Here is a 25228-nt window from a genome sequence, read left to right on the forward strand (position 1 = left end):
GGCATTGGAAATCTTCATAGTAAAAAAAACTAAGATGGCCAGCTTTCCAAAAAGCCCTTAGTGTTCATTAGGCTATGAACAATTTGGCGTTCACTACAACATGAACACTCAAACCAATTGCACATCCAGAACTCCGGCATCTCGCTTTGTTTTTTTTCAGCTTTTGTATTTTGTTTTGTTTGTTGGTTTTTTTGTTTGTTTTTCTTTCTTTCTTTCTCACTGTCGCTTTTGACTTAGTTGACCACCACCCCTTTCATCCAAATGTCTCAAGTTGGAAAGACCACAGAGTAAGACTTTACTGGTCAGGCAAGAAAGTCTCTCCCTACATTCTACTGTCTGATGAGATTTGAGAGCAGCAGGTAGTTGCTGTCAGCAGTCATTTTTTTGCAAAAAAAAAAAAAAATTAAAAAAAAAAATACAACACCCATCTGATTTCTCAAAGGTCTACACCATGTTGTGATGGTTATTTCGCTCAATGATGTCCACAGGTGAAAGGATCTCCTTCCGGATGGGCGGTGGAGGCAGGCAAGTCTTTATCTTGGGCTTGAAGAGATCTGAGACGTAAAACACCTGTAGGAATAAGTGAAAAAGGCAGATTTAGCCACATTGGGTGATGTTTCGTTAAAAAAAAAAAAAAACCAACAAAAACTGACTTACAGAATATATACATATATTTCAGTTGCAAAAATAGCACTTTTTGTGCTACTGAATGCCTGCCCACAACACCAACAGCTGTGAAACCCCAAGTGCCCACTACCACCTTTCTGTATGATACGGAAAAAGGCTCAGACCTCCCAAAACACATTACAGAACAATTTCATTTCTCACTGCGCAATCACCCAGTGCAATACCCAAACTTCTGCTGAAAGGGTTGAAAAGCCAGGAAACAGATACATGACCCACGCTCCAAAAAAATAACAAAGGTCTCCAAAGGGCTGGCCTGACTCATGGAGAAGGGTTTTAGGGATGGAGCCAATGTGAAACAATTCATTCAGCTAGACATCAGGTAGGCAATTAAAAGCTTTAAAATCAAAACTGCATTAAAAGTTATCGGCAATGAGTCAACGATGAGTGATGCTCTCCTCTTGCCCCACCAAGGCACTGGTACAGAGCAGGGTCTTGTCCTGAAGCCAAAGGCTGAGGAGGAGCTATTCCTGACGACTTCTTCCTAAATATCCCGTGATGTAACCCCTCTCCCGGATATGAAAAAGCCAGCACTTGGCAATTTCAGGAGGTAGCAACACAATAAGAAACAAAGTGCTGGGAGGAAACTTCCACATCCTCCCTTGGCAGCTGCTGCACAAAGCTTATCGGTCCTCCAGGACCAGGGCACTTTCTCCCTTGCCAAATCGCAGCCCCATGCCAGAAGGGAAAAGAGTCAGACAGCACCGATCCTCTGGACGTGGCAAAAAGTGGTGAGGACTCATCATTTTGTTAATTAGCACCAAAGCCCCAAACTTCAGTCCTGCTGCTGCCTCTGCCAGCCCAAATTTGCTGGCTCATCTCAGACATCCTTGAGCACCCATAATTCAGACTGAGCTGGGGGCTTGCTGAGCCGAAGCCTCAGGAGGAACAACACACATTTGTAGGAATTAGCATGTTTGAGTTTTCTCCCACAGTACTCGGATACAACATCTAAGCAACAAGATAAATTAGGTGGGAAAAAAAATAAGTTCAAGGTGCTCAAAAGAATATTATTAGATGAGCACGACCTGGCCATGGTAACACAGGGAGGGAGCAAAGGTTTTCTTTCCCCTCTACATCTCCACATTTTCTAGCTACCCAGAGCCCTATACAGCAGGTCTAGTTGCCCTTGAAAACAACTTTTGCAAGTCCCTATCAGCAGGGACAGATAAGGAACTGAGCTGAACAGACAGAGAACCTGCTGTAAGTGGCAATTTACTCCTACAATTATAACCGGGGACGCAGGAAGCTGAGCTGTTGTTGCTCAGCTTTTATTGCTTTGTGGAAAAGCAGGGAAGGAGCTGACATATAAACCAGCTCTTTTTTTTTTCAGTGTATGTGGTGGTGTCTGGCTGCTGAGTTGTATAACAGAGCTGATAAAGTTGTTTACAGGGCATCCAAGTGGCAGCATTTGTGCCTTTGGTTAAATAACAGGATCCAGCTGAACCCACCGAGGATCATAAGCTGGAGCCTGGCCTCTTGCTGCAGCACTGCAGTGGAGAAGCATGTTGAGCTGCTCTGGCAATGGTTTTCTTTTGGGTCATTAATAACTGTAAAGCCTCCGTTCGGCTGGCTTGGCACATTTCCGATGCCATCTCGCTCACTTGCCCACCTTGGAGAGCTGGATTCAATCAAAAAGATGTTCCATTTCTGCACCAAGATAGCCATGACAAATCAATTTATGGGAGGAGATTGCTGAGTGCAAGAAGCATATGGGGATTACACCAAGTCTGGTCCTTATTTTGGACAGGAATGAGTTATGGTGGAGCGTCATCCTGAGTATTTTAGCTATTACTGTGCTGCTCGCTGCTTTTCAGGGTTTAATTCAGAGACTGGGTAAGAGGTTTCATTTCTCTTTAAACTGTATTTCACTTTAACATGGCTGGAGGTTATATAAACACTTATAGGAATCATGAAACGTGATCTTTGAGGGTTAAAACAGTGTATTAAATCCTGCTAATGCCTGAACTGTTTAACACAAAAAAGGACTAATAAACGTGCAAAGTTTTTCACTTGGATTAGCTCCATTTCCTGTAGAAGGTGCTCTCCACCCATAAAGAAAACTTGACAGCAGAAGACTGAGTGCATATAATACAAAGTAAGCCAATATCTTATATTGCCACTTAACAATTCCTATTCCTTTTCACTATACTGAAGAAATCCTTAATCATATACAGAGAGGTTAAAACAACTCATCTGAGCTAACCAGAGCAACAGCAGAAGGAGCACATCCTTCCAACATGTTCCCTTTTTTCTCTCCATCATATGAGACAAAACTACACGACACATAGCAGGCTGCCTACAACACATATAAAAACTATTTTCATTTAAGAAATCCTCATCATATTTCACCCTGGATCTGAGTCTGAATGTTTCATCAGCTGGAAGTGCTTGACACTAATGTCTTCTGCTTGTTATTTCAGGTACTGAAGGACAAACGTGTCTGCTGCAGCAAAACCTGGATTTAAGCTCTAGCAGCCCTTGGAGATGAAACCCACAATTGGTTTCTACTGAAAATTACAGCCTGATAACTATGGTATTTGAACAGCCCTTGATTATCTTCAGAGCAGACTCTTGAAGGCTTTGCTGAGGGAAGGAGTGTCTGGGAGCACCCAGGGTGGGTTGGAGATGGTGAATCTCCAGGTCCCTCCCTCTGCATCAAGAGCTGGATCCCAGCACTGGGCAAGGACACCCAGGATATACCAGTAATTGCTCTGATATACCAGTAATTTTAGCAAAAAGATGATAAACTCTACATTTAATGCAAACTCCAGAGTGTCTTAAGGCAACCCTTCCACTTGCTGCCACCTCCCAAAGGGAAGAAAATCTGCTGGCCCTTCCTGGGCAATAGCACACAGCAGCAAAGCCGGGTTTGGGAGAACAAGAACATACTGCTGGTTCTTCACAAGCTGATGAACTGCGACAGGAGTTGGGTTTAAATTCTGCCCAAGTTCTAAGCTGCTGCCTGAGATGTCCCCAATCACCAAGCCAGGTCTGCAAACGGTGCAGAGACAACAGCCTCCTCCACAAACCAGCCAGAAGAGCAGCGCAGGTTGCCCTGGGCTTGCAAGCAAACCCGAGCCTGCCTATGAAACTCCAGGCAGCTGCTTCCTATGTTGGTCCACCTCGACACAGGAAAACCAGCCCAGCAATGCTGCAGCCTCCCCTTCCCAGCACAGCTTCCAGCTGCCAGAGAGCTGGGAGGGGACAGCCAGCCCTGCCGCTTGTCCCAGCCAGGAAGCATCCGGATGCCTGTCCAAGCATCTGGAGAGCTATTGTCTTTCTGAAACCACTGCCAGGATCCATGGAGGGATTGCCTGGTCCCTACTCCTTCCATCTATCGCTGTTACCCCATTTCCCAAGCAGAAATGCACTTGAAGAGGTAAATATCACCTGGGAAAATTGCCTGGTGACGTGCACTTGGTGTCTCGACAAACCCACAAGATACAAAGGCACCTGGAGTGAGACAAGCTACTCCATTGCTCCCTGTGCTGCTCAGAGCCTTTCCTCCCCAAGGCTGCCAGCACTCCCATCACAGTGCTCCAGCTGAGTGCTGGGATAGGAAAAGATGTCCAGGATTTGGAGAAACAGCCTGACAACATTGGTATGAAGGACACAGGACCTGTAATGCTGTTGCTGTGAGAAGGCATCACAGCAGCAGCACCTATCTGTACACACATGCTTCTCTAATTTTCCCTCTCTAAAATTCCCCCCCCTTCCCTTTCCTTCCCAGCCCCACATCGGACATTGGCATCAGGCAACAGCAAAACCCAACAGCTACTGCTCAGAGAGTTCATAATACTTCATAAAAACTTCCCAACAATGACATTTTTGTCTTGGCTTTGGAATATTATCAATGAGTAGAAAGTATATAAATAACCTATTTTCTCTCCTTGCAAAATATAACATTATAGGGCTTAATTCCTCCAGGGCTGCTTTACTTTTAGATCAGTAAAAAACCCCCAAAAATAAACAAAACAAAAAACCCCACAAAAAAAACCCTAAGAAAGTGGTAAGCTGTTAAAACCTCGCTTTCAAGAGTTCATACAGATGCAGGAATGACCATAACCTTTTATTTTTTACACCAGGCAGCCACCCGACCCAGTGCCCCCCACCCTGCCTACTTTAAACATTTACATGTGTCACTTTGAGTTACAGGGCTGTGCAATCAGGTCACTTTTCAGAAAGTAAATTGCATGAGAACAAGCCCAGCAGCTGCAGACGAGCGGACATGGCTTTTGTTCACCGTTTTCTCACGAGCCCTTTCACTGCATTAAACCCCCCACCAAACGAGGCATCCTGCCTCCCCTCGCCGGGCAGACACCAGCTCCCACTCCCACGGGATGGCTTTTGGCTGGATTGTGCAGGGAAGAGCCAAAATCCCAAATATTCCAGACTACCCACTGTCAGAAAGACTTGTAAATGAGCTGATGCTCATTACCAAGAGCAGCTGGAGAAGCAAAGACTGCTGGCTGAGAAGGAAATACTCCCCCTTGTCTGAACCCCTTTTCAGCACCCTGAGCTGCTTGGGTGAAGGGGTTCTTTGCCCAGGAACCTCCTGGAGCTCAAGGCTGATGAGGGAAAAGTTGTATTTTTATAACTAAATGTTGTATTTTTCATTGAATATGCTGTTTGTTTGGTGGAGAACAAGAAGAACTGCGTCAGCCCTCCAGCACAGCAGTGCTGTTGCTCACAGGGGGAAGCACTGGTGGGTACCCCCTCCTTTGCTGGGTGCCCATCAGAGCACCCATCATTGGGTAGGTAGAGTGCTCCGCTCTCAAGCTGTGCTCCACAAACGATGTTTGCAAGCATTGTCACACAGGGGTGACACCAGAGCAAACCCCTGGAGGAGGTCCCCAGCTGCAATGGGGGGTTACGTGAGCTCACGGGGAGATGCCCACCATTCTCCCGGGTTCCCCCCCAGCATCCCCGCTGCCGTTCCTCGCACGCTTTCCCATACTCACCACGCAGTAAGCCACCAGGGCTCCCTGTGCAAAGCCTGCCAGCACGTCGGTGGGGTGATGCTTGTGGTCCGACACACGGGACAGGCCGGTGTAAAACGCCATCATGATGAGGGTGAACTGGAGGAGAGGACGGAGCAGGCGGGCTCCCTTCCACGTGAATCTGGCCTGCAGATAAAACTGTGGAGAAGAGAAGAATGCAAAAAAGGTTGTGTTAATTTGAGGGCAGCAAAGGAGAAGCTGTGTCTAAAATATGCACACACAGCAGCAACTGCTCTGTGGGGCTGGCTGTGGGGCACCCACACCCTCGTGGCTCAAAGAGGAGGGAACTGTCAAATAAGAAGGATGCTCTTTGCAAATGTGTGGCCTCCATCACGCAGAGAGGAGTGAAGCTGGTGGGATTTATCCCATGGAGGGGATGTGGGCAGAGGCAGGTGGGCACAGCCCTCCCTTGGTGAGCCAGGGCCAGGAGTTTGGGACTCCCTGTACCCTGGGTCACCCCTGGTCCCAATTCAGCCTCCAAGTCCATCAAGGTCACACACAACATCCTATCAGGCCAAGTAAGAAAATTCTTCCAGACCACTATTTAGTGCCTAAGAGAAGCAAAGTCCTAAAATTGGGGCACGCAGGACCCATGGCACCTCTCAGAGGAAAACCAGGAATCAACGCAGCACGCTGCACCTCCGGAGCCAGCCCCAAGGATTTCCAGATACAGCCACAACCGATGTGGATTCAAAACGCAATCCTCCAACACTGCCATCACATTTCCCACCCCGAGCAGTCACCTCACCACACGGCACGGCACGGCACGGGAAGTCACTCCTACCCAGCAAGGGAAAAGCAAGGTCCTGGCTCGACCCAAAGAGATGAAGCTGACATGACGTCAAATGGACATTGTCCCCCCCTGTGACTATCTCAGGCTCATTTCCGTTTCGGCCGGTGGGCATGGCTGGTTCCTGTGGGAACCGGGAAGCCGGGCGGGAAGAGGACAGGAAAACAGCAACACACTGCCCACGGATGAGCGGGGCTGGGCGCAGTGCGGGGAGGAAGGCTGCGGGAAGGGAGGGACAACGCAGAACCTTCAGGCTTGGGGAGGAGAGAGGCACTCGGTGGCTCAAAATGTGAAAAAGTGGATGGAAAATGCTGCTTGGCTCCTGCAGCTCAGATCTGCTGCCCGTGGGCTCAGTCGCAGCAGGGTTCTTCTGTCTGTTCCTAAATGAAATGCTGGAAATCTAACCGCATGCACCAGGACAGGTTGGGGGATGACCTGCTGGAGAGGAGCTCTGTAGAAAAGGACCTGGGTGTGCTGGTGGACAGCAGGCTGGCCATGAACTAGCAGTGTGTCCCTGGGGCCAAGAAGGCCAACAGTATCCTGGAGGGCATTAAAAAGAGTGTGGCCAGCAGGTCTAGGGAGGTTCTCCTCCCCCTCTGCTCTGCCCTGGTAAGGCCACATCTGGAGTGTTGTGTCCAGTTCTGGGCTCCTCAGTTCAAGAGGGACAGGGATCTTCTGGAGAGAGTCCAGTGGAGGCCACAAAGATGATGAGGGGCCTGGAGCATGAGGAAAGGCTGAGAGAGCTGGGACTCTTCAGCCTGGAGAAGAGCAGACTGAGAGGGGATCTGATCAATGTCTATAAATATCTGAAATGTGGGGGCCAAATGGATGGGGCCGGGCTCTTTTCGGTGGTGCCCAGTGACAGGACAAGGGGCAATGGGCACAAACTGGAACACTGAAAGTTCCAGACAAACTTAAGGAAAAACTTCTTTACTATGAGGGTGTCGGAGCCCTGGGACAGGCTGCCCAGAGAGGGTGTGGAGTCTCCATCTCTGGAGATGTTCAAAACCTGCCTGGACGCTTTCCTGTGCAACTTGTTGTAGGGAACCTGCCTTGGTAGGGGGGATGGAACGGATCTTCTCCTGAGATCCCTTCCAACCCCCACCATTCTGTGAAGTCAGACCCAGGATGCTTCACAAGACTCTGCAGCATCAGAGGGCTGGAGAAGGGTTTAATACCCATTTACAATCCCTTTTACACACTCAGAGCAGTTTACGCTGCCTTGATGTAAAAGGGAATGAAGCTCTCGCTGGGTTCCCTGAAACCACAAATAACTTAATGACACCATTTACCTAGAAAAGCAGAATTAATTGGAAAGCTGATAAGAGGGAAGCATCATTTTGGCCAATTTAGTATGCTTGGCTGTTGCATAAACATTATATTTACCCCTTTTTGGAAAGAACACACACTGGGCTCTTTAGAGAAAATGAAACATCATGGCATTTGAATGGAGCAGATGCTCCAAATTATCCAAATTGTTAGCCAATTAACATGGAAGTGAGCAGTACCAAAACAGCTCGGCGCTGGCTAACACACATTACAATTCTGGGGAATATATCTGCAAACCAGCCCAAGTCTGGGAACGGAGCCACCTCACCACGACGTGCACCCCACACCGTGCAAACTTGTGCACACGATGTGATGGGACGAGTTACAGCTCTCCAGAGTCCCACAGCAAACTCACACTGATGGAGCCCAGCGGATGGACCACTGAGCTGGTTCTCTCGTTTGAGATGATAATTTCTATGCTTGGGAGAAAGATGAGTCAATAATCAATGTATCAAAATTAGGAGACATGTTCTGCCCAGAAAGATCTAAAAAAAACCCACCAAAACCCACATCTAATGAGGAGGTGCTTTTCCTCCAGGTAAAACACAGCCACCGCTGAGCTGGACAGCAGGAGCTGTAAAATAGCACAACCTCATCCTGCACAGGCACTTGCAGGGATTTAACAGCAGGCACTTCATCCTGCAAGCAAATATCTACGTGGTTCATTAACAGGGGAACTGCATTTTTAGTTTGCAATGCTTATTTTGTTGAATTTTCATTGCCATGGTATTTGTACAGCCAGTGATATACCACCAAGAATCAACTGTGAAGGTAGGATATTCCAGGGAAGTATTCAGAGAAGGTGGTGATAGACAGAGCTGGGGGCCCTGATATCTTTAAGTACAACTTCTCAGTGTAGAGACAAATGTCCCTTATAAAAACAGCATTTGTGGAGAGTAGTATTTTTTAAGCACACAAAAGATATAAAAATATGCTTCTATTGCCACAGTTTAGGCTCAGGATTATTTTCATGTTCAAGAGTCTCAGCCCAGTCCAGGTGATAGTGCAAAAGGCAGGTTCCAGTACATTACTGAAGAGCAAAATTAGCTCCAAGTATTGTATCTTATAAACTATTACTCTTAGTTTGACCAGGAAGACTTGAAACCTAATGTCTTTAGTCTCAAGACTCTGTCATATCAAAGGCCTTAAGAAAGGAATTTGCTGTTGGATAAAGTGACATTTGTACCTTTTGCACAGCCTTGACATCCCTTCAAACCATTCCATCCCACAAGCTTGGACTATATAGATCATCTACAGGTGAGGAAGCAAAGGATCAATTAAAAATTAGGAATAAAAAGCTAACCCTGAATTTGGACACACAATAAAGCAGACACTTTTGGGGTGGAAGTGACTGAAAAATAAACATGTTTGCATACTGACTCACTCCTTCCAAAGCACAGCTCTAAACTATGTGCTTAATATACACATTTTAGCCCTGGAAAAGGTGTCCAAAGGCAGCATGGCACCGTATGTGGTGTGCTGTGCTGGGGCTTGGAGACTGAAAAGTTCAGAATTTCCCTAAAACAAGAATTAATGCTATTACTGAGAAATAGGAATTCCTGGCAATTTATCTGAAAAATCTGCTTTTGAAGGTTTGTTTGGCTTTTTTTTTAAAAAAAACTGGGAGCAAATCTGAAGTGCTGCTTGCCAAGGACTGCCAGATTTAGATGAGAATGCGGGGCTGGATGGAGCCCTTCCTGGAAGAAGATGTAGGAGGAAGACCACAACTGGGGTTATTTCTACCACAGACCATCACAAGGCAGCAAAAGTCAGGAGAAGCATCAACAGGAGCAAGGGTGGATGGAATAAAATGGGATCACAGAGTAGGAGTTATTTCAAGCTCCCATCCACTGTCTCCTGGCAGAGGCTGAGTTAGCACAAAGCAGATGGCTTGAAGGACGTCACATCACTCTTCTTCTGCCAGGGGACTTCCATAGAGCTGGTGGGGACAGCCCACAGCCACACACAACCCCCAAGCAAACCCATCGAGGAGGAGTTGGCAGGGCACATGGACTAAAAGCATCACCTCCAGGCTCCCGGGGCTTTCTGCCACCCAGAAATCCCATCCCATTCACGCTCTCCCCACCACAAAGCTGAATTCCATCAACCACGTCCCTTAGTCACAGCCAAGGTTTCCTTCTGGGAAATGGCTGGTCTTGTTTCTGATTGTTTGACCTGAAGTTACCTCCATCTCCAGCGCCATCTGCAAACAGAGCGGCACCCAAAGCGGTATGGGGCCAAAATCCCTCAAACCCAAACTCACCCCAGCATAATGCATTGACCTGGCTGGGCAAAGCCAGCAGGAGGAAGGGGAACTGCAGAACTCCCACCTGCACTCTATGTGCAGTTCTGGAGTCCTCAGCACACGACAGACATGGACCTGTTGGAGCAGGTCCAGAGGAGGCCACAAAAATTATCAGAGGGATGGAACAGCTCTGCTGTGAGGACAGGCTGAGAGAGTTGGGGCTGTTCAGTCTGGAGAAGAGAAGGCTCCAGGGAGAATTTATTGCAGCCTTTCAATACTTAAAGGGGGCCTATAAGAAAGATGAGGACAAACTTTTTAGTAGGGTCTACAGCGATAGGACAAGGGGTGATGGTTTTAAACTAAGAGAGGGTAGAGTCAGACTAGACATAGGGAAGAAATTGTTTTACAATGCGGGTGGTGAAACACTGGCACAGGTTGCCCAGAGAGGTGGTAGATGCCCCATGCCTGGAAACATTCATGGTCAGGATGGACAGGGCTCTGAGCAACCTGATCTAGTTGAAGATCTCCCTGCTCACAGCAGGGTGGTTGGACTAGATGATGGACAGGGCTCTGAGCAACCTGATCTAGTTGAAGATCTCCCTGCTCACAGCAGGGTGGTTGGACTAGATGAGCTTTAAAGGTCCCTTCCAACCCAAAGCATCCTATGATTCCATAATCCAGCTTTTAGCACCAAGATGGCCAAGGGACAAGGACAGAAGAAGGGCAAAAACCTCCCAGCACCAAAGGGATGCACTGTTTGCCTCTTCCTTGCCTTTGTTGGGCATACAGCATATTCCCACTTCGTTGGGAATATCCCCCATATTCGGCCCTGACCTCCAAGGTAATTCCAGTTTATTAGCTTTCTTAGGTCACCACTAAACTTGGCTCCAAGTCCACAAGCAGCACAGAGTTTCCTTTACACAGGCACATCACTGCTCAGCAGCATGAGGGCACTGGGACCTTCTCCACCCTTCAGCAAGAAACCTCGGTGTAAAGCTTCAGGCTCACCCAGATACACAAAACCAGCAACAGCTCTAATTTTTCATATGAATCAGTAGAACACACTAAACTTAATCTGATCTGAAGTCTTCATCCTTACCCACCAACACACATTAAATACACAAGCTGCCCTGTTTCACTCCCATTTTATCTAGAATCAGCCAACACTGCTGAGGGATAATAACTTAGCTTTTCTGATACTAATTTTTTCTGGATCCTCTGTATGGTTTCAGGCAACTTCATGCCATAAAAAAAAAGTAAATTAAAAAATCAGCATTATGGTCTCATGTGCTTGAGGTGAGTGCAAAGCCCCCATCGCTCTCTGCAAAGACTCCCCACGTGCAGCAAAACAAAACCAAGAGGTGTGGGTCAGGTCCAGACGGCTGCATGGAATAAGCTGTTACATATCCCCTCCTTCCTCAGCCTGCTATAAATATGTATTATGGGCTCACTCAGCCAAGGAGTAACAAAGCAAGGAAAATTAAGACAAAGCGGATTACCCAAGTGTAATTTCCCCTTTTAAATTTTTTATACAAAAGCCTGATGTTAATTGGGTACTCTTGGTGACAAGAAGGCTGCGAGAAACTTAGCCCTGAAGTCTCAGTGTTTAGGACTAAATCCCAGGAGATTTTACTGTGTTGCAAGTACCTTTCCCTGGCACTTTTCCCCCACAGCCCTCTGGGGCTTGGCCTCTATCCGTGTTTTCCTACCAGTAGCCCATAGCCAAACTGCTTCTCCTTGATGGATACCACAGGGCACTGCTGCTGTGCCAGGTGATGAGGAAGCCGTGGTCACCCACCCACTGGCCACCAAACACCCAGGTAAATCCATCCCCATGGTGCAGGTGAAGCCCTGTGGGATGCGTGGGAATTTGGGTATCTTTTAATAGATCAACTAAAGCTTTCTGGCACTCGTCTCCATCAGGTGAGGCAAACTTGAAAACACTGTAATTCAGAATGGGCTCTAAGAGTCAAGCCAAGGAACGCCAAGAAAGACGGGAAGTGACTTATCCTTCAAATATGAAGTATTGTTCAACAGGGAATGCATTCAGGATGTGGCTGATCAGCCAAGTTTCTGCAGCCCCACAAATACCCCAACTCTGCAAAGGCTCCCGGCAAACTCCCAGTGCCCAAAGCGTCGGCAGCGACCTGCTGCGGCACAGCCCTCACTTCCCAGGAACTGAAGAACATCCGTTTTGTTTTGATTGAGATGATTCCCTGATTAAATCCATCAAACCCTACCTTCTGTAGGCGTTGGCATGGTGGATGTCACATTTCTAACCAGGCTTCCAAAAACCCTCTCCATCACTAAGTTGGGTGAGACAGTGGGGTTTATTTTGCATTAAATAAAATATCTCTTGGTTATTAACCTCATTTTTTTATTTTTTGTTTTAATTATTTTGGGGTATTATCAGCCTCTCCAACATGACATATTTTCTGTCTCTCTTTTTCCTATGAGATTTCTCACTCAGGCTCTGGCAGCAGCCAGGGAACTGGAGTGATGGAGAGCAGGGTGCTGTGAGACAAGTTAGAATCACAAGAATCAATTAGGTTGGAAAAGACCCTGAAGGTCATAATTTCCTCACCTCCAATATGCACCACATCACACTGTCTTGTCTCAAGTTCCATTTGGCTCCCTTCAATTTATGACCAAACACTTGGTACAATTTTTCTCTTGACTTTTTAAGGCATAAGGCAACTGAGCAGCTGGTGCTCCAACCTTATCCCACTTTTGCGACAAGGAAAAAAAGAAAATAAAACCATTCTTAAGGGATTTGGTGTCAAAATCCTCCATTGAGAGGGGTAATGGAGCAGCTTGTTGTCCTGGATCAGGCAGGTAGCCCGAGTGCTCGCATATGGGGATGGGGATGGGCAGTAAAGAGAGATCAGAGGCAGCAGGACCTAAACATCACTTCTGAAACCTGCTTCAAAGAGTAGTAAGACAATTAGGTAGCAGGCACTGGTGCAAAGCAGTTTTATGGTCTCCAGTGCACCTCCTGCCACTGGCCCCTGGACACCGGTGTTCCTGCTGTGCTGCCATAGGTGGTTTCATTTCTCTCTTTCTCTGTAACCACTGGTTTTCAGAAAAAACATGGAAAAAACCTGGCGAAGGAATATGGTCTGCACGGCGCCCTGCGGAAACAGGGTCAAGCCCTGGTGAATTTGGGCAGCCACTGACAAAGTGAGGGGGGTGGAAACGTGGGGAGGGGGTGAGTGCTTGTCCAGCTGGGCACAGCCACCCAGGTGTGTCCCCTACCCTGAAGGATGCTGCAGTGCATGACCCTGTGCAAAAGGTAAAGCATTGGGCTTGGCTTCCAAAAAGGCCCCAGAGGAGCATCTCCCAAAAAATAAACCAAAAAACCACCTAGAAGGACAACCCAAATCTTGCCAAGTATTTGGAAAGAAACCACCACTGACTTAATAGGGACTGGTAGTCCTCACTGTTTCCAGACACCAGGCTTGAAAGCATCTCGGGGCTGACATATCTGACTGCCCATGGATCTCCTCAGAAATAAATAAATGCCGGTGTAAGCGATGGTTTCCAAACTCAGCTCTGAAAGTTTTGTGACAGCAGCAACCAGGGGTTGAGCCTCCTGTGAAGCATCACTGGGGCAGCTCTGCATCGTAGGGCAGCTGGGAGGAAACAGCCAGAATGTTTACCGAATAAATTCAAAAGTTTTCCAAGAACAAAACCAAAAACATAAGGCGGAAAATGAGGAAAGAATTTAATACACCACCCCCAACAGCCTGGAAATCTTAGTAATCAAATTATAGAAAGTGCTCATGGGGAGGGGGAATCCAGGACTGAAAAGGCAGGAGGGAGTAGTGGCAACTTTTCAGAGGGTAAAGGGATGAGGGGAAGCACTGCTCATTGATAAAAGTTCATGTTTAATGTTTTTATCAGTGCCATGCTATTTCTTTGCTTGCTGCTCTGAGCTCAGAGGAGATGGGGGAGGGAGGGGCACAATCTTTAATCCAAAACCTTTTTCCTGATTTTTAAAAAAAGATAAATAATTAACAAAAAAACCCCCAAAACACAAATACCTATCCAGATCCTCCCAAAAGGCTGCATGTGGGTGCAGCCCTTCAGGGTGCAGGCAGTGTGCCTCCCGCAGCCCCGGCAGGAAGCACCTTGGCAGCCGCCCCGGCCCCAGCCCCGGTGCAGGAAGGGTAGAGCCATTTCTCACTGACAAAGAAAAACAAGTCCCAACCCTCTGCTCCGGATCCAGGCGGGCAGAGGCTGCTCCACCTGCTCCGCTGGCACATTTGGGAATCAGCCTTCACCCCTGACAGCGCATCTTCCCTCTCCATTGATGAAGTATTTTGTCCCACCCCAAACTTTTCCCAGTGGAAACCACAACGTGGGATGGACAAAATTACTTAAGCCATCCACAGATTCAGTAGGATTCAGATTTAACTGCAGCCTTGGCTATATCCCAAAGCTGCACAGCTCAGTTATCATCCCAGGAGTCTCCATCCCAAATAACACCGCAGGGGCCAAGAGTGGATCTTTCCACCACTAATGTGTTCAGCCTCCTTTTTTCAACTGATTCCCTCATCTCCAACACTGATTGTGCCGTTATTGCTACCAAACACAGGTAAGTGCTTCAGGAAAGCGGGATGGGATAAATCAGCTCAGTATCAAGCAAGGCTGAGATTACTTACCACCAAGTACAGCATGGTGTAGAGGGAGAAGGATGCGTGCCCGGAGAAGAAGGATTTCCTGCAAAACAAAGCAGGTGCTAAGAACCAGCCACTAAAATCTCCATATTATAATTTTACATGTAATATAGTGACTTGCTGGCTGCTACCGAGAGGGTGCCAAAGCAGAGGGACCTACAACCCCCAATCTTTTAGGTTATAAAACCCCTGTTATCCTCCCTGCTCACTCGCGAGGCAGAAAGCGAACGGATGGACAGGATGCTCGCATTGTTCGTCCCTTCCTGGTCTGCTCATGGGACAGCAGTTATTTCCAGGACAGCCCGATAACTCATCGTCTCGCCTCAAATAACCAGGAAATTGTAAAGAAATAAGAAACGAGCAACTTCTCTGGTCACTTAATTGCAGCATATGAAATGCACCCCTGGAAATGTCAAAATGGACCATCTGATGGATTTGATAGAGAGCTTGAAGGGGAGGTGCTGGTAGCCCTGGCTTCATGAAGCCTCCTTGGAGGAGCAGCCCTCTGCTCTGCAACATGGGACAGCTCAAGCTGCTCACCATGAGCTCAGCTCGTACAGTGAATTCCCACATTGAGCAACCACTCAGGGAGACAATAGTGTAGGAGTAAAGAGAAAGGAAAAGAAATATTATTCAGCCAAATCCCACGATTCCCAAGGGAAACTGCCCATCACTGGCAGATGGAGTTACAGCCTTTGCAGAAAAAGAAGCATTTGAATCCTCTATTCAGGATAATAGAATGTGCAGAGAAACCCAAGATGTATATTTAGCATGAGACACTCTTTTGGTAGCAGCAACCCAACGCTTTGCCATCACGGGTTCTCACCTGGCTTCCTGGACCTTGCTGTCGTTTCCCCTGCAGGTATAGTTTTGGATGTAAACTCCCTTAGCGCAGTTGATGGTGGAGAAATCCAAATCGCAAACTTCCAGGAAATGTGGCCGCAAGCGCCCGACGGACACTTTGGCAATGTCTGTGAAGGACTGGCTGATGGCGCAGCCAAAAACGAAGCAGCCCACCTGCTTGTAGAGAGCAGCCACGTAGGGGTTCTGGATAAAGGAGCGTGACTTCTCCTTCAGGTAGTGGATGCGGTAGAGCTCTCCCGTTATAATCTGTGGGGGAAATGCAACACAGAGGTTAGAGAGCAGGAAAGACGCTGTGCAAGATCAGTGATGGGTGGTAAATGCAGGGCTGAGAAAGCTCTTGGTGCTCTGAGCATCCTGAACTAGCAATCTGCTTCCACAGCAAGGAAGGAGAGCCCAGAGCCCAACATCTCTGCATCTTCATCCTCTTCCCTCTCAAGAAGAGGATGCAGTGCTTGAAATGTTGTTTAGGGGAAAATTTGATAAATAAGAAGAAAGAAAAAAAGCTAGATTTTGGTTTAGCATGTTGGCATATCTACAGAAGTGCAATAGTACCCCAGATCTACACCAGCATCGTGGAAAAAAAAAATAACATAAACCAGACAGAGAATCAGTGTGTGTTTGGGAAGGAGAGGTCAGATCCACTACCTCTTAGCAAACTGATTTTGGAGGAAAACAAACGAACAACCTGCTTAGCTTCCCCTCTGAAAACCATGAACACCACAGGGGAAGACTCAGAAAGCTCCAAACTATTCAGATTCTAACCCAAAATTTGCCACCACCAGACCCAATTCAAGCTGCTCAAAGGCTCCAAAAATGTCAGCTATTTCTGGGCATTTCAAGGGGTATCGCCATTGCATGGCAGCAAATTATGTATTTCTTGTGACAGGGGTGCTGGGGCTTGACAATATCACCATAAATCACAGTCTGGGAGCAGAGGACCCGACTTCTCATAATCCTTGACTCTTAAAAAGGTGAGTTAATGAAAATCAGGCTGTGAAATGAAGTCCAAATGTCTCACCTCTCCCAAAGAGGCAAAGGTTTAAATTGTTCTCCGTCACGTTACGCACCTACTTTTTGAGCTCCAGATTTACAGCTTTAGGATTTTATTCATTACTTTAAATGTTTTTATACCTGAGTAATAAATTGAGGTAGTTTTGGTTTGGGTTTTGTTATTTTTTTTCTGGCTGCCCCCTTGTCCCTGCCCCTCTCTAGTCACAAGGACTGTGATATGTAAAATTAACTGTCAGGAAAAATGCCTTCATGTTAATCCCTTTCTGGAGCAGCCAGCAATATTCCTCCCAGCATGGCAGCCTGCCAGTGGCATGCAGGAGACAAGGCTCTCCTGCCTACCTTTTTTAAAAGCTTGGCACAGCCTTTGGAAACTAATAAACTGGAAAAGTATGGCAATTAGACTAAGAGGAGATGAAGCTGTATCATTGTTTGAACTCACTTGTACCGTGGCTTGAAAAAACAAAAGTTGACCTACAGCAGCTGAAATCGCAGCTAAGCAGGCTTTATCAAAGAGAGATACAACTAGAATAATAAAAAATAAAAGCCAAGTTCTCTGCTACTGTGCACAGAAATACTTTGGGTGGCTGCACCATCATCTGGGGTTTACATGTCACCGCTAAGATTTACTCTTGGAAATCTGTTCATGGCCAAGACTCCTCAGAGGAGCTCCAGTTTTAATCCTCTCAGACTCCAAAGACTGTGGTTTATCTCCATTTTGGACCACCTTCCAACACAAACTAGCAGCCAGGAATACTACTGGCATGAGAATTGCAGAGGGAGGTTGGAGCATCTTTTGCTCCTCTGGCAGGAGGCAACTCCAGGGTGTCCTGGATGTACATGGATGCTCCTGCATGAGGCCATGGCCACTGCCTGCAGCCTCCCAAAAGCCTAAATTCACAAGAAGAGGAGCCACAAGGCTCAAAACTTATGGCTTTTGCAGAGGGGAGACAAGACAAATTAAGGATGACATTTGATACTGGCAGATGTGCCATTACTCCAAACTCACAAACAGATCCACGTAAACCTGTGGCTCTTGGTCTGGGAAAGGCATGTAACCATTTCAAACGGGGACCAACGAAGTCTGGAGATTAGTATCTTTCTCTCACCGTTGGTGGTCCGGGTAATTGCACACATGTAGCAGATTGTAAACTGGAGACTTCATTCCCTCACTAACACGCTGCTGGGCAGCCATGAACCTTCTTCCCCACTTAGTCAAAGCCATGGCTCAACCTTAATGAGAAGCTAAAAATTGGGTAAACTTGGGTTTTTTGGCAGTGCCATCCCAGATAAAGAAGGATGGTGAAAAACTAATGCAGCACAGATGTTCACAAACTGAAGGGATACCCTGAAAAGAAAACAAATCTTAAAGATATTAAGCCCTTCGCATGTCTTGCACTTCTGGTGAGCCATCCACATGGGACATATGCCATACCTAGATGATGGGCACAGCTCCCAGGGGACTGTCACACATCTAAGAATGATGGTCACTAGAGAGAAGCCAATATCAAACTTTTCTGTCTGTGAATGCCTTTTGCAGACTTTTGGTTGTTGTGCCCATTTTATCATTACTATAAGGTATCACCAGCAACCCAATTAGCCTGTAATTACTTTTAGAGCTTTTCTAATCACTTATGTCTCTGGTTTAACATTCTCCGTGTCTAATCACATTGAAGTGCATCACCTTCAACTACAAACAATGAGCTAACCCTGTGTAACTTAGCTCATTTAGCAAATTAATTTTCTTAGGTATTTTTCATAGGCTTTCAAGACCTATGAGGTGTGGGGACGCAGGGTGCCTCAGCAGCAGTACCCCTACAAGACTCAGGAGTAGGAAAATGTCACCTTCCCCTGGCCATCCCAGGGACCATCAGCATGCTTCTGTGCCCAAGATGATCAAATTAACCATCTTCAAGCAAGAAGAGCAGTCAGGAGAGATGTGAGAGTGGACAGCCCAGGGGCATGAACCTCTCCAGGATCATCTGCATGGAAATTTGCCTGAACTCAGTAAACATATAGGTATTAAAACCAAATGTGTACCCTCTCACATCCTGATTGAAGCAAAGGTCTTCACCTCTGCTGTTTACTTAATGAGCACTCTCGGTGTCCTCAAGCCATTTAAAACATGACCTGGACCTTTTACTCCAGACTAGACTGCCCAAGATGCCACGTAAAGCAAGGGTATGAAATTTTGGTCACGGCATCCAAAACGCCAGCTCCCTGGAAGTCCTCATAACCGCTGTCCTGCCTTCCCAAGGCAAACTGAGTTGAGAGCGAAAGGAGCGGAGTCAGTGCTTTGTGGATTTGGAAGGAATTCCTATTATGCTACAGTAATGCTGATATCTGAGTTACATCTGAAAAAAGAGGTCAGGCTGACTTGAATTTTCCATGCATGCTGCCATAACAAGGAAATCTGTTGATTCAATTCCTCGTTAGCCATTTGTATCACTCAACAGCAAATAACCGTGCTTTTGCATTTACCTTATTAAGTTACATTTGTTGTGGGCACAGCAAAACCAGGGCAGAAACATCTAATTCTTCGGGGATTTACTTTCTCTTTTAATTGACCTGCTATTTTGTGGTAGAAAGCTGATGGATCACATAGGCAGCTGATTATGTTTCCAGTTTCTGTTCCAACTCCTGTATTTGCTACCGCCTCATTACTGATCAGAAGCACATTCTGCATGGAGACGGCATGCTGATAGCTCAGGCAGTAATGTGAAAATGAGAGGCTTTTTCATTTTGTTTTTATGGTTTTTCCACGCTCGAGGTTAATTCACCTGCAGGGTAAAATTTTGCTGTGTTTATAGAATTGGGGGTCTGGCACCTTTTGGGCTTGTTTTGAGGAAGGAGGGACCACAGGAACAAGGAAGTTTTGGGGACCTACTTTGCTAAGTGAGTATATGTGGTCAGGAAATTACAGAGAGATCAGGAAATGATGGAGATATTCACAGCATGAAGCAGCAAAGTTAGGGATGGGGTATTACCAAGGCAGGCACCGTGCCATGCTAAAATACCTATTGCCCGTGACATTGCTCCTACGAGGAAAGATGAAAGCTAGGATGGGGAAAATGCGCTCTTGACCTCTCCATCTCCATCCTTCCCCAACTGAAGGACCAAGAGGAAGGTAGTGCCTGTGGGAAAGCACCTGAGCTGTGCTGGCAGAAGGTGAGAAGGAAAACATAGGTACTTTTCACAGGGGAATTTCACCTTCAGCTGGAAGCATTTAACCAACAACCAGGAGATAGTTCTTGCCTTCTGCCCCAGTACCAGATATGTGCTGGCATAAGGAAGCTCAGCTCCATAGGCTGAATTCAGTTTTTTGGCTGACATATAAAGCTTTCACCGTGCAATCATTTCCTAGCACAGCTCTAGGAAATCTGGCAGGAAAAGAGAAATGAGGAGGTATTGGGAAGGTGGTGTATTAACTATTTTTTACAGCAAGGACTCTGGGAATATGTTCCCCGTGGAAGGTTTTAATTGTCTTTTTAATATGGCTGTAATATACAATCTCTTAAAAAATCTAATACTAACCTGTGAAACTTTTCCAGGCACTGGTTAGCTGAAAAGATGTATCTTTTTTTTTTTCCCCTCTAAACCTCATAAAATAGGCAAATACCAAGAGTTATTTGAATAGGGACAAACCATGCCAAGTCCTTATTGACACTCAAGTCTTTTTGCTTCTACTCTGAACCCATACCGGAGGGTGAAAAAGCTCTTGCGGAGCTCACAGACTTGCCCAAACAGCTTTGGGCCTGTTTATGGGCTTCAAGAGTAATCTCATTCCTCCCATTACAAGCTTTCATTTGCAAATGTTTACTGCTCCATGCTCACGTGGAAGTCAGATAATCACAGAGGAGATGTGCACCTTGGTAGATAGTACAGACACACCAGCAAGACGGTGTTAAACACCCAACACCGATGGGCCATTGGTACCATGGGCTAAAGAGATGACAAGGTGCCCAAGGGACAGGACAGGAGATTTCAGAGGTGGGACTTACAGCGAGGATGGCGATGAGGATGCCCGCAGCACACAGCACTGCGTCGTTGATTGTCTCCATCGTCTTCTGTGGGTACCTGATGCTGTCATCGTCGCAGTAGAAGCCCCGCTGGTAGGGCTGGATTGTGCTGGTTTCAATGATGAGGAAGGGCAACCCGGCTAGAAAGAAAGGGAGACAATAACCAAACCCATCAGCAATACAGGCAAACGTAAACAACTCCCCATAAAAAAATAAAGAAACAACTAGAAAACCCACGTAGCACCAAACCATGAACCCATGTAGCACCAAAACATGTAGCACCAAACCATGTAGCACCCCAAACCATGCAGCACCATTCCTGATGCTTTTTTTTTTTTTTTTCATACTGCTATCTTTCCAAAGGGAATGGCATTGGTATTTGGATTCCTAAGCTGCTCTTGTGGGGAAAAAGCATCTCCTCTGTTATGGTTATCAGATGTCTACACTGCCTGGTTTCAGTTAAGCTTTGTGCACTGCAAATATTAACTTACAGGAGTGGATCCCTAAAGCAATCCCTCTGCAAAAAAGCCATGAAAATGGATCTGGCACTTTTCTCCAGGGAGGACCCGATGCTCTGCCGAGTGCCCCGGGCAGGGCAGCCCAGAGCTGTGCAAACAAACACTGGGGGATTGGGTATCAGCACAGCTTCTCCTACCTGCTCAGCCCAGCTACACTCCATCTCCAGTATTTTTATGCCTCTGAAGGCTTCCTCAGCTCCCTCCTCTCTGTATTTACAGGATATATGTGTGTTTGTACCTACTAATGCCACAGTGGTGGGACACATATCCTTGACCCATCCATGCCAGGGGAACCTGAGCAACGCACTCAGCCAGCCCATCCACAAGAGCTGCAGAACTCCCATCAGAGCCCGTTCACCTTCAATTACATTAAAGCCACATGAAATCTGTTTTTAAAAGCTGTTTGTGAACCCCCTGTGCAGGGGGTTTGTGAACGCCCCTGTCTGCACACCTCAGCTGGACCTTTGTACCAGGCATGGAGCAGATGTGTTCCAAAACATGGGGTGATGGGTTAGGACACACACTGTGGAGGGGACACTTTGAAATTGCTGCATGTCTGTAACTCCATATTCTTCTAAGTATTGCAGAGAAATAACAGTGTTGCCTCAAACCTGGAAGGAGAGCCCTGGGGTATTCTCCAGCCACGATGTTACCTTGGGCAGGGCACCCTCCTTCCCTTCACCTCAATTTCCCCATTCATCTTTGCTATTGAGCCCATCACAGAGAGGAACAGTACATCCCCACCAAAACAAGCCCCATATTCCCTAAAACTTCTCTTCAGAGTAAATCACAAACCACAAAGTACAGGAAACCCTCCTCCCACCTGCAAAGTGAAACCCAGGTAAGGGGAAAACAAACACAGAGCAGTTCAAAATGTCCTTGGGCCAAGACAACAGGTCTCACGCCCAGATCCTACAGAAAGCACTAGGGAATATCTGTTGACCACTAACTTGTTTAGGTATCTGTGGGTTTGTTTACAGAGCTAGGATTCTAAGACATCAGAAGGTTTTTCCTTCTAAAATTAAAATAATAATATATATATATAAAATGAAGTGCTGTTGGGTTTCAACAAATTTGTCCACGTTACATTTTTAGTGATCTGCTAGATGTAATTAGCAAAGGTACCATCCAGGGAGTAAAAATGTCATCAAAAGAATGTTCCCCATTTCCACATGAAGCAGTTTCTGTATTTCACTTTGCACAATCCATTTTGGCTCCTTTTCCTACATGTTAATAGGTTTGCCTAATCCAGGATTATTAGGGGGTTTTGTTAGTCTTAAGAAAAGGGAAAGTCCTCTCATCATCTGCTCCGTGTCAGCAGGGAGAACCACACGCAGACCTGAAGCCTCTCAGGTCCCCAAAAGCAGCTGGGGCCACCACTCAGGACCCTGTTCAGATTCTCTCTAAAAACTCCAGCAATGGGTTAACAGCAAGTGCTGGGCCCCACGGCGCTTGGCAGGGCTGCACGGTTTCCACCACAGGTGTGAACCAGCGAGGAAAGGTTTCAGAACCGCCTGCCCAGCTCAGATTTGGTAAATAAAAATCGGACATCTCGTGTGAATCCAGTTGATCTTCATTCCATTATTTAACCATTTTGATGCCTAGCCAGCTTGGCCCTAAAACGTGCCTTTGATGCCAGCAACCTGATATTAATAGGCCACTTAAAAAAATCCTTAGTTTCCCAATGAAAAATTGCAGGAGAAGAGCTAAGGGTGCTTGGCACGATCCAATTTCACATGCACTTGAAGCAGCGGCGTAACAGTTGAACTCGAGGAGTAGACATGCCACGGTTACGTGGCTTATTGTTATTTCTCCAGTTCCTCTTGTTAATAGCTTTCACATGACAGGTCTGTAAAACACATGTTCCCACAGACAATAAAATACATCTGAAATCTAAAACTGGCTTTAAAAAAAAAAAAAGAAGAAAAAAAAGAAAAAAAAAAGAAAAAAAAAGACAATAGTGTTCCTATATATTATATGAACCCAGGAATAATAAAGATTTGTTTTCCACTCATTCATTGAACAGCACGGGGTAGTATTTCCGCGTTTCAATTATACGTACGCTTGCCACAGCTATAATAAGAGTATAACTGACCTATATGGTATACATTTTCTTAAAGCGCGCATAGGCATAGTTTAGAAAATCCAATGGTTTTGTTTTCTCTCCTACAAACTTGTGGTTTAGCGGGATATTGCCAATCAAGTCTTGACATTTTTCCAGCAAAACAGTAACCTCAGATTCCCTCTTTTTTTCCCCCCCTTCCCTCTTTTTTTTTTTTTAAACATGAGAAACATAAACATACTCTCCATAGCTGAACGGATATTACTTAGAAGACATAACATGCCCTTGATTTCAAGGGCTGGGTGAGAGGCTGCTCTTTCAACCCAAGGAATAAAAGACCCCAGCCCACACTGAACAGTAAATCATGCTCAAGATGGCTCTTCTTCCAAGAGGTTATTTCTTGGAGGACGGGCTGTCCAAGTGACTAGGTCACCACCTACTTTTTTTTTTTTTTGCAAGAGGGTTTTAGCATGGAAAAGCCTGTAATGGTGCCAAAAGGCAACCAGAGAATGAGTTTTGCAGAAAAACACTACAGAGGGAAGTCTAGAAGAAGATATAAAATTAAATGTGGAGAGAGAGATGCCTTTGGAATCTCTCAGCAAAACACCACAGAGATATTATTCACACTAGGAGATCTAGTGGAGACATCGGTGTTCAGAAGTCGGGCTACAGCCCACACACCCTTGGAAATGGAAGGTAAGCAGTGAAGGGTTGTACCATGAAGATGGTACATCTGACCTCCTCACTCCTGCCCCAGTCTAACTCTCCAATTCAGTGTTTTCATAGGAAATTCAGATTATGCATCCCCGGCTGCACTGATTTGCATCTACATATTCAACAGCTGAATGCCCTGTGAGGGTGCTACATTTTCAACCTCCATCACCTCCCATCCCTACCCATGGTACAAAACCATTGAGAACACAAACATGCATTTCAGAAAATGGTAATTAATGGCAGCTTGCACTGAAGGAAGCAACAGCCCTACATGGCAAACAAAAAAATCACACTATTTTGATCACTCTTCTCTAAAACCAGCCCTATTTGGCTATTCTGCTTGTGGCTACGACTCACCTACTGCAAAAATCTTCATTAACACCATAGAAGGGCCTTACATCCTCCTTAATACTGGTATCTCCATACTGAGAAATGACACAGCAGGCTGCAGACCATACCTTAAGGCATGGAGGCAACCCTGGAGCATCCTTATAGGACTGTGTAATCAGAGAAGCACCATCATCCCCATTTCACAGAAACCAAAGTACAGAACAAAGGGATTTGCTTATTCCAATGCAAAAAAAGGTAAATGGAGTGGAGATCACCTTTCTGAACAGTAACACCCTTCACAAGGTGAAGGAAAGGGGTTTTTTTTCCTTATATAAAGGGGATTTTTTTGCTTTAATAACAGAAGAAGGAAATCCCAACCACATGCTTTTATCTAACTATGCCGTAGGAGATCAAACAGGGCTCCAAGCCACAAGCATAATAGAAATCTCTTGGGGACTGGTCCTGCCCCATCCAAATGGGCTCGGTCCCGCTCCGAGCAGCATGGAGCAGGTGTGGACAGTAACGAATTGTGCGAAGCACTGCGGGATGCCGTGGGGCTGGACATTGAAAAATGATGTTGCTTTTGCTGGGAGGAAGTCCAAGTGACTTGGTGACCTCTAACCACTGGTGTCCTACACCAAGATATTTCAATGCAAGGTTTAAATTTATTTGTCTTTCCATTTAATAAAGCCAATCAAGTCGGGAAATCTAGCACCAATGAAAAAATATTCCTTTCCTTGGTCAGCACCTTTATTAAGAGGCAATTAATAGGCAATAATCTTGGGAAGGCTGGCAGCATGAAAGCTAAAACCCCATCTCTAAGCCTAAACAAAAAACCTCGCAAAACCCCCACGTACTCTCTGACCAGCTTGAAATGTGCAGAAAATCAAAGGCAGAAGAAAAAAAGGGCTCTGTGTTGGGTACAGCACTTTAAATCTCAGTCTTTAAGAAGTTAACACTTGTGTGGATATAATTGGGGGGGG

At 46.2% G+C, this 25228-nt stretch overlaps 1 protein-coding gene across 1 annotated transcript in view; it reads right to left on the reverse strand.

Annotated features, from left to right (window-relative positions):
• Positions 1 to 389: 389 nt before the first annotated feature.
• The window catches only part of LOC104522857 (phospholipid phosphatase 3), a 25864-nt gene continuing 1025 nt past the window's right edge, over positions 390 to 25228 (reverse strand). Inside the window, exons 2-7 of the mRNA XM_010165265.1 lie at positions 25070 to 25113; positions 20604 to 20767; positions 15557 to 15840; positions 14716 to 14773; positions 5649 to 5825; positions 390 to 570 (exon numbers count right to left, since the gene is read on the reverse strand). Coding sequence (XP_010163567.1) covers positions 445 to 570; positions 5649 to 5825; positions 14716 to 14773; positions 15557 to 15840; positions 20604 to 20767; positions 25070 to 25113 — 853 coding nt within the window. The 3' untranslated portion in view covers positions 390 to 444. The remainder of the gene's footprint in view (positions 571 to 5648; positions 5826 to 14715; positions 14774 to 15556; positions 15841 to 20603; positions 20768 to 25069; positions 25114 to 25228) is intronic.

This window comes from Antrostomus carolinensis, unplaced genomic scaffold (assembly GCF_000700745.2).
Source record: "Antrostomus carolinensis isolate BGI_N321 unplaced genomic scaffold, ASM70074v2 scaffold13230, whole genome shotgun sequence".
Lineage (NCBI taxonomy): Eukaryota > Metazoa > Chordata > Aves > Caprimulgiformes > Caprimulgidae > Antrostomus > Antrostomus carolinensis.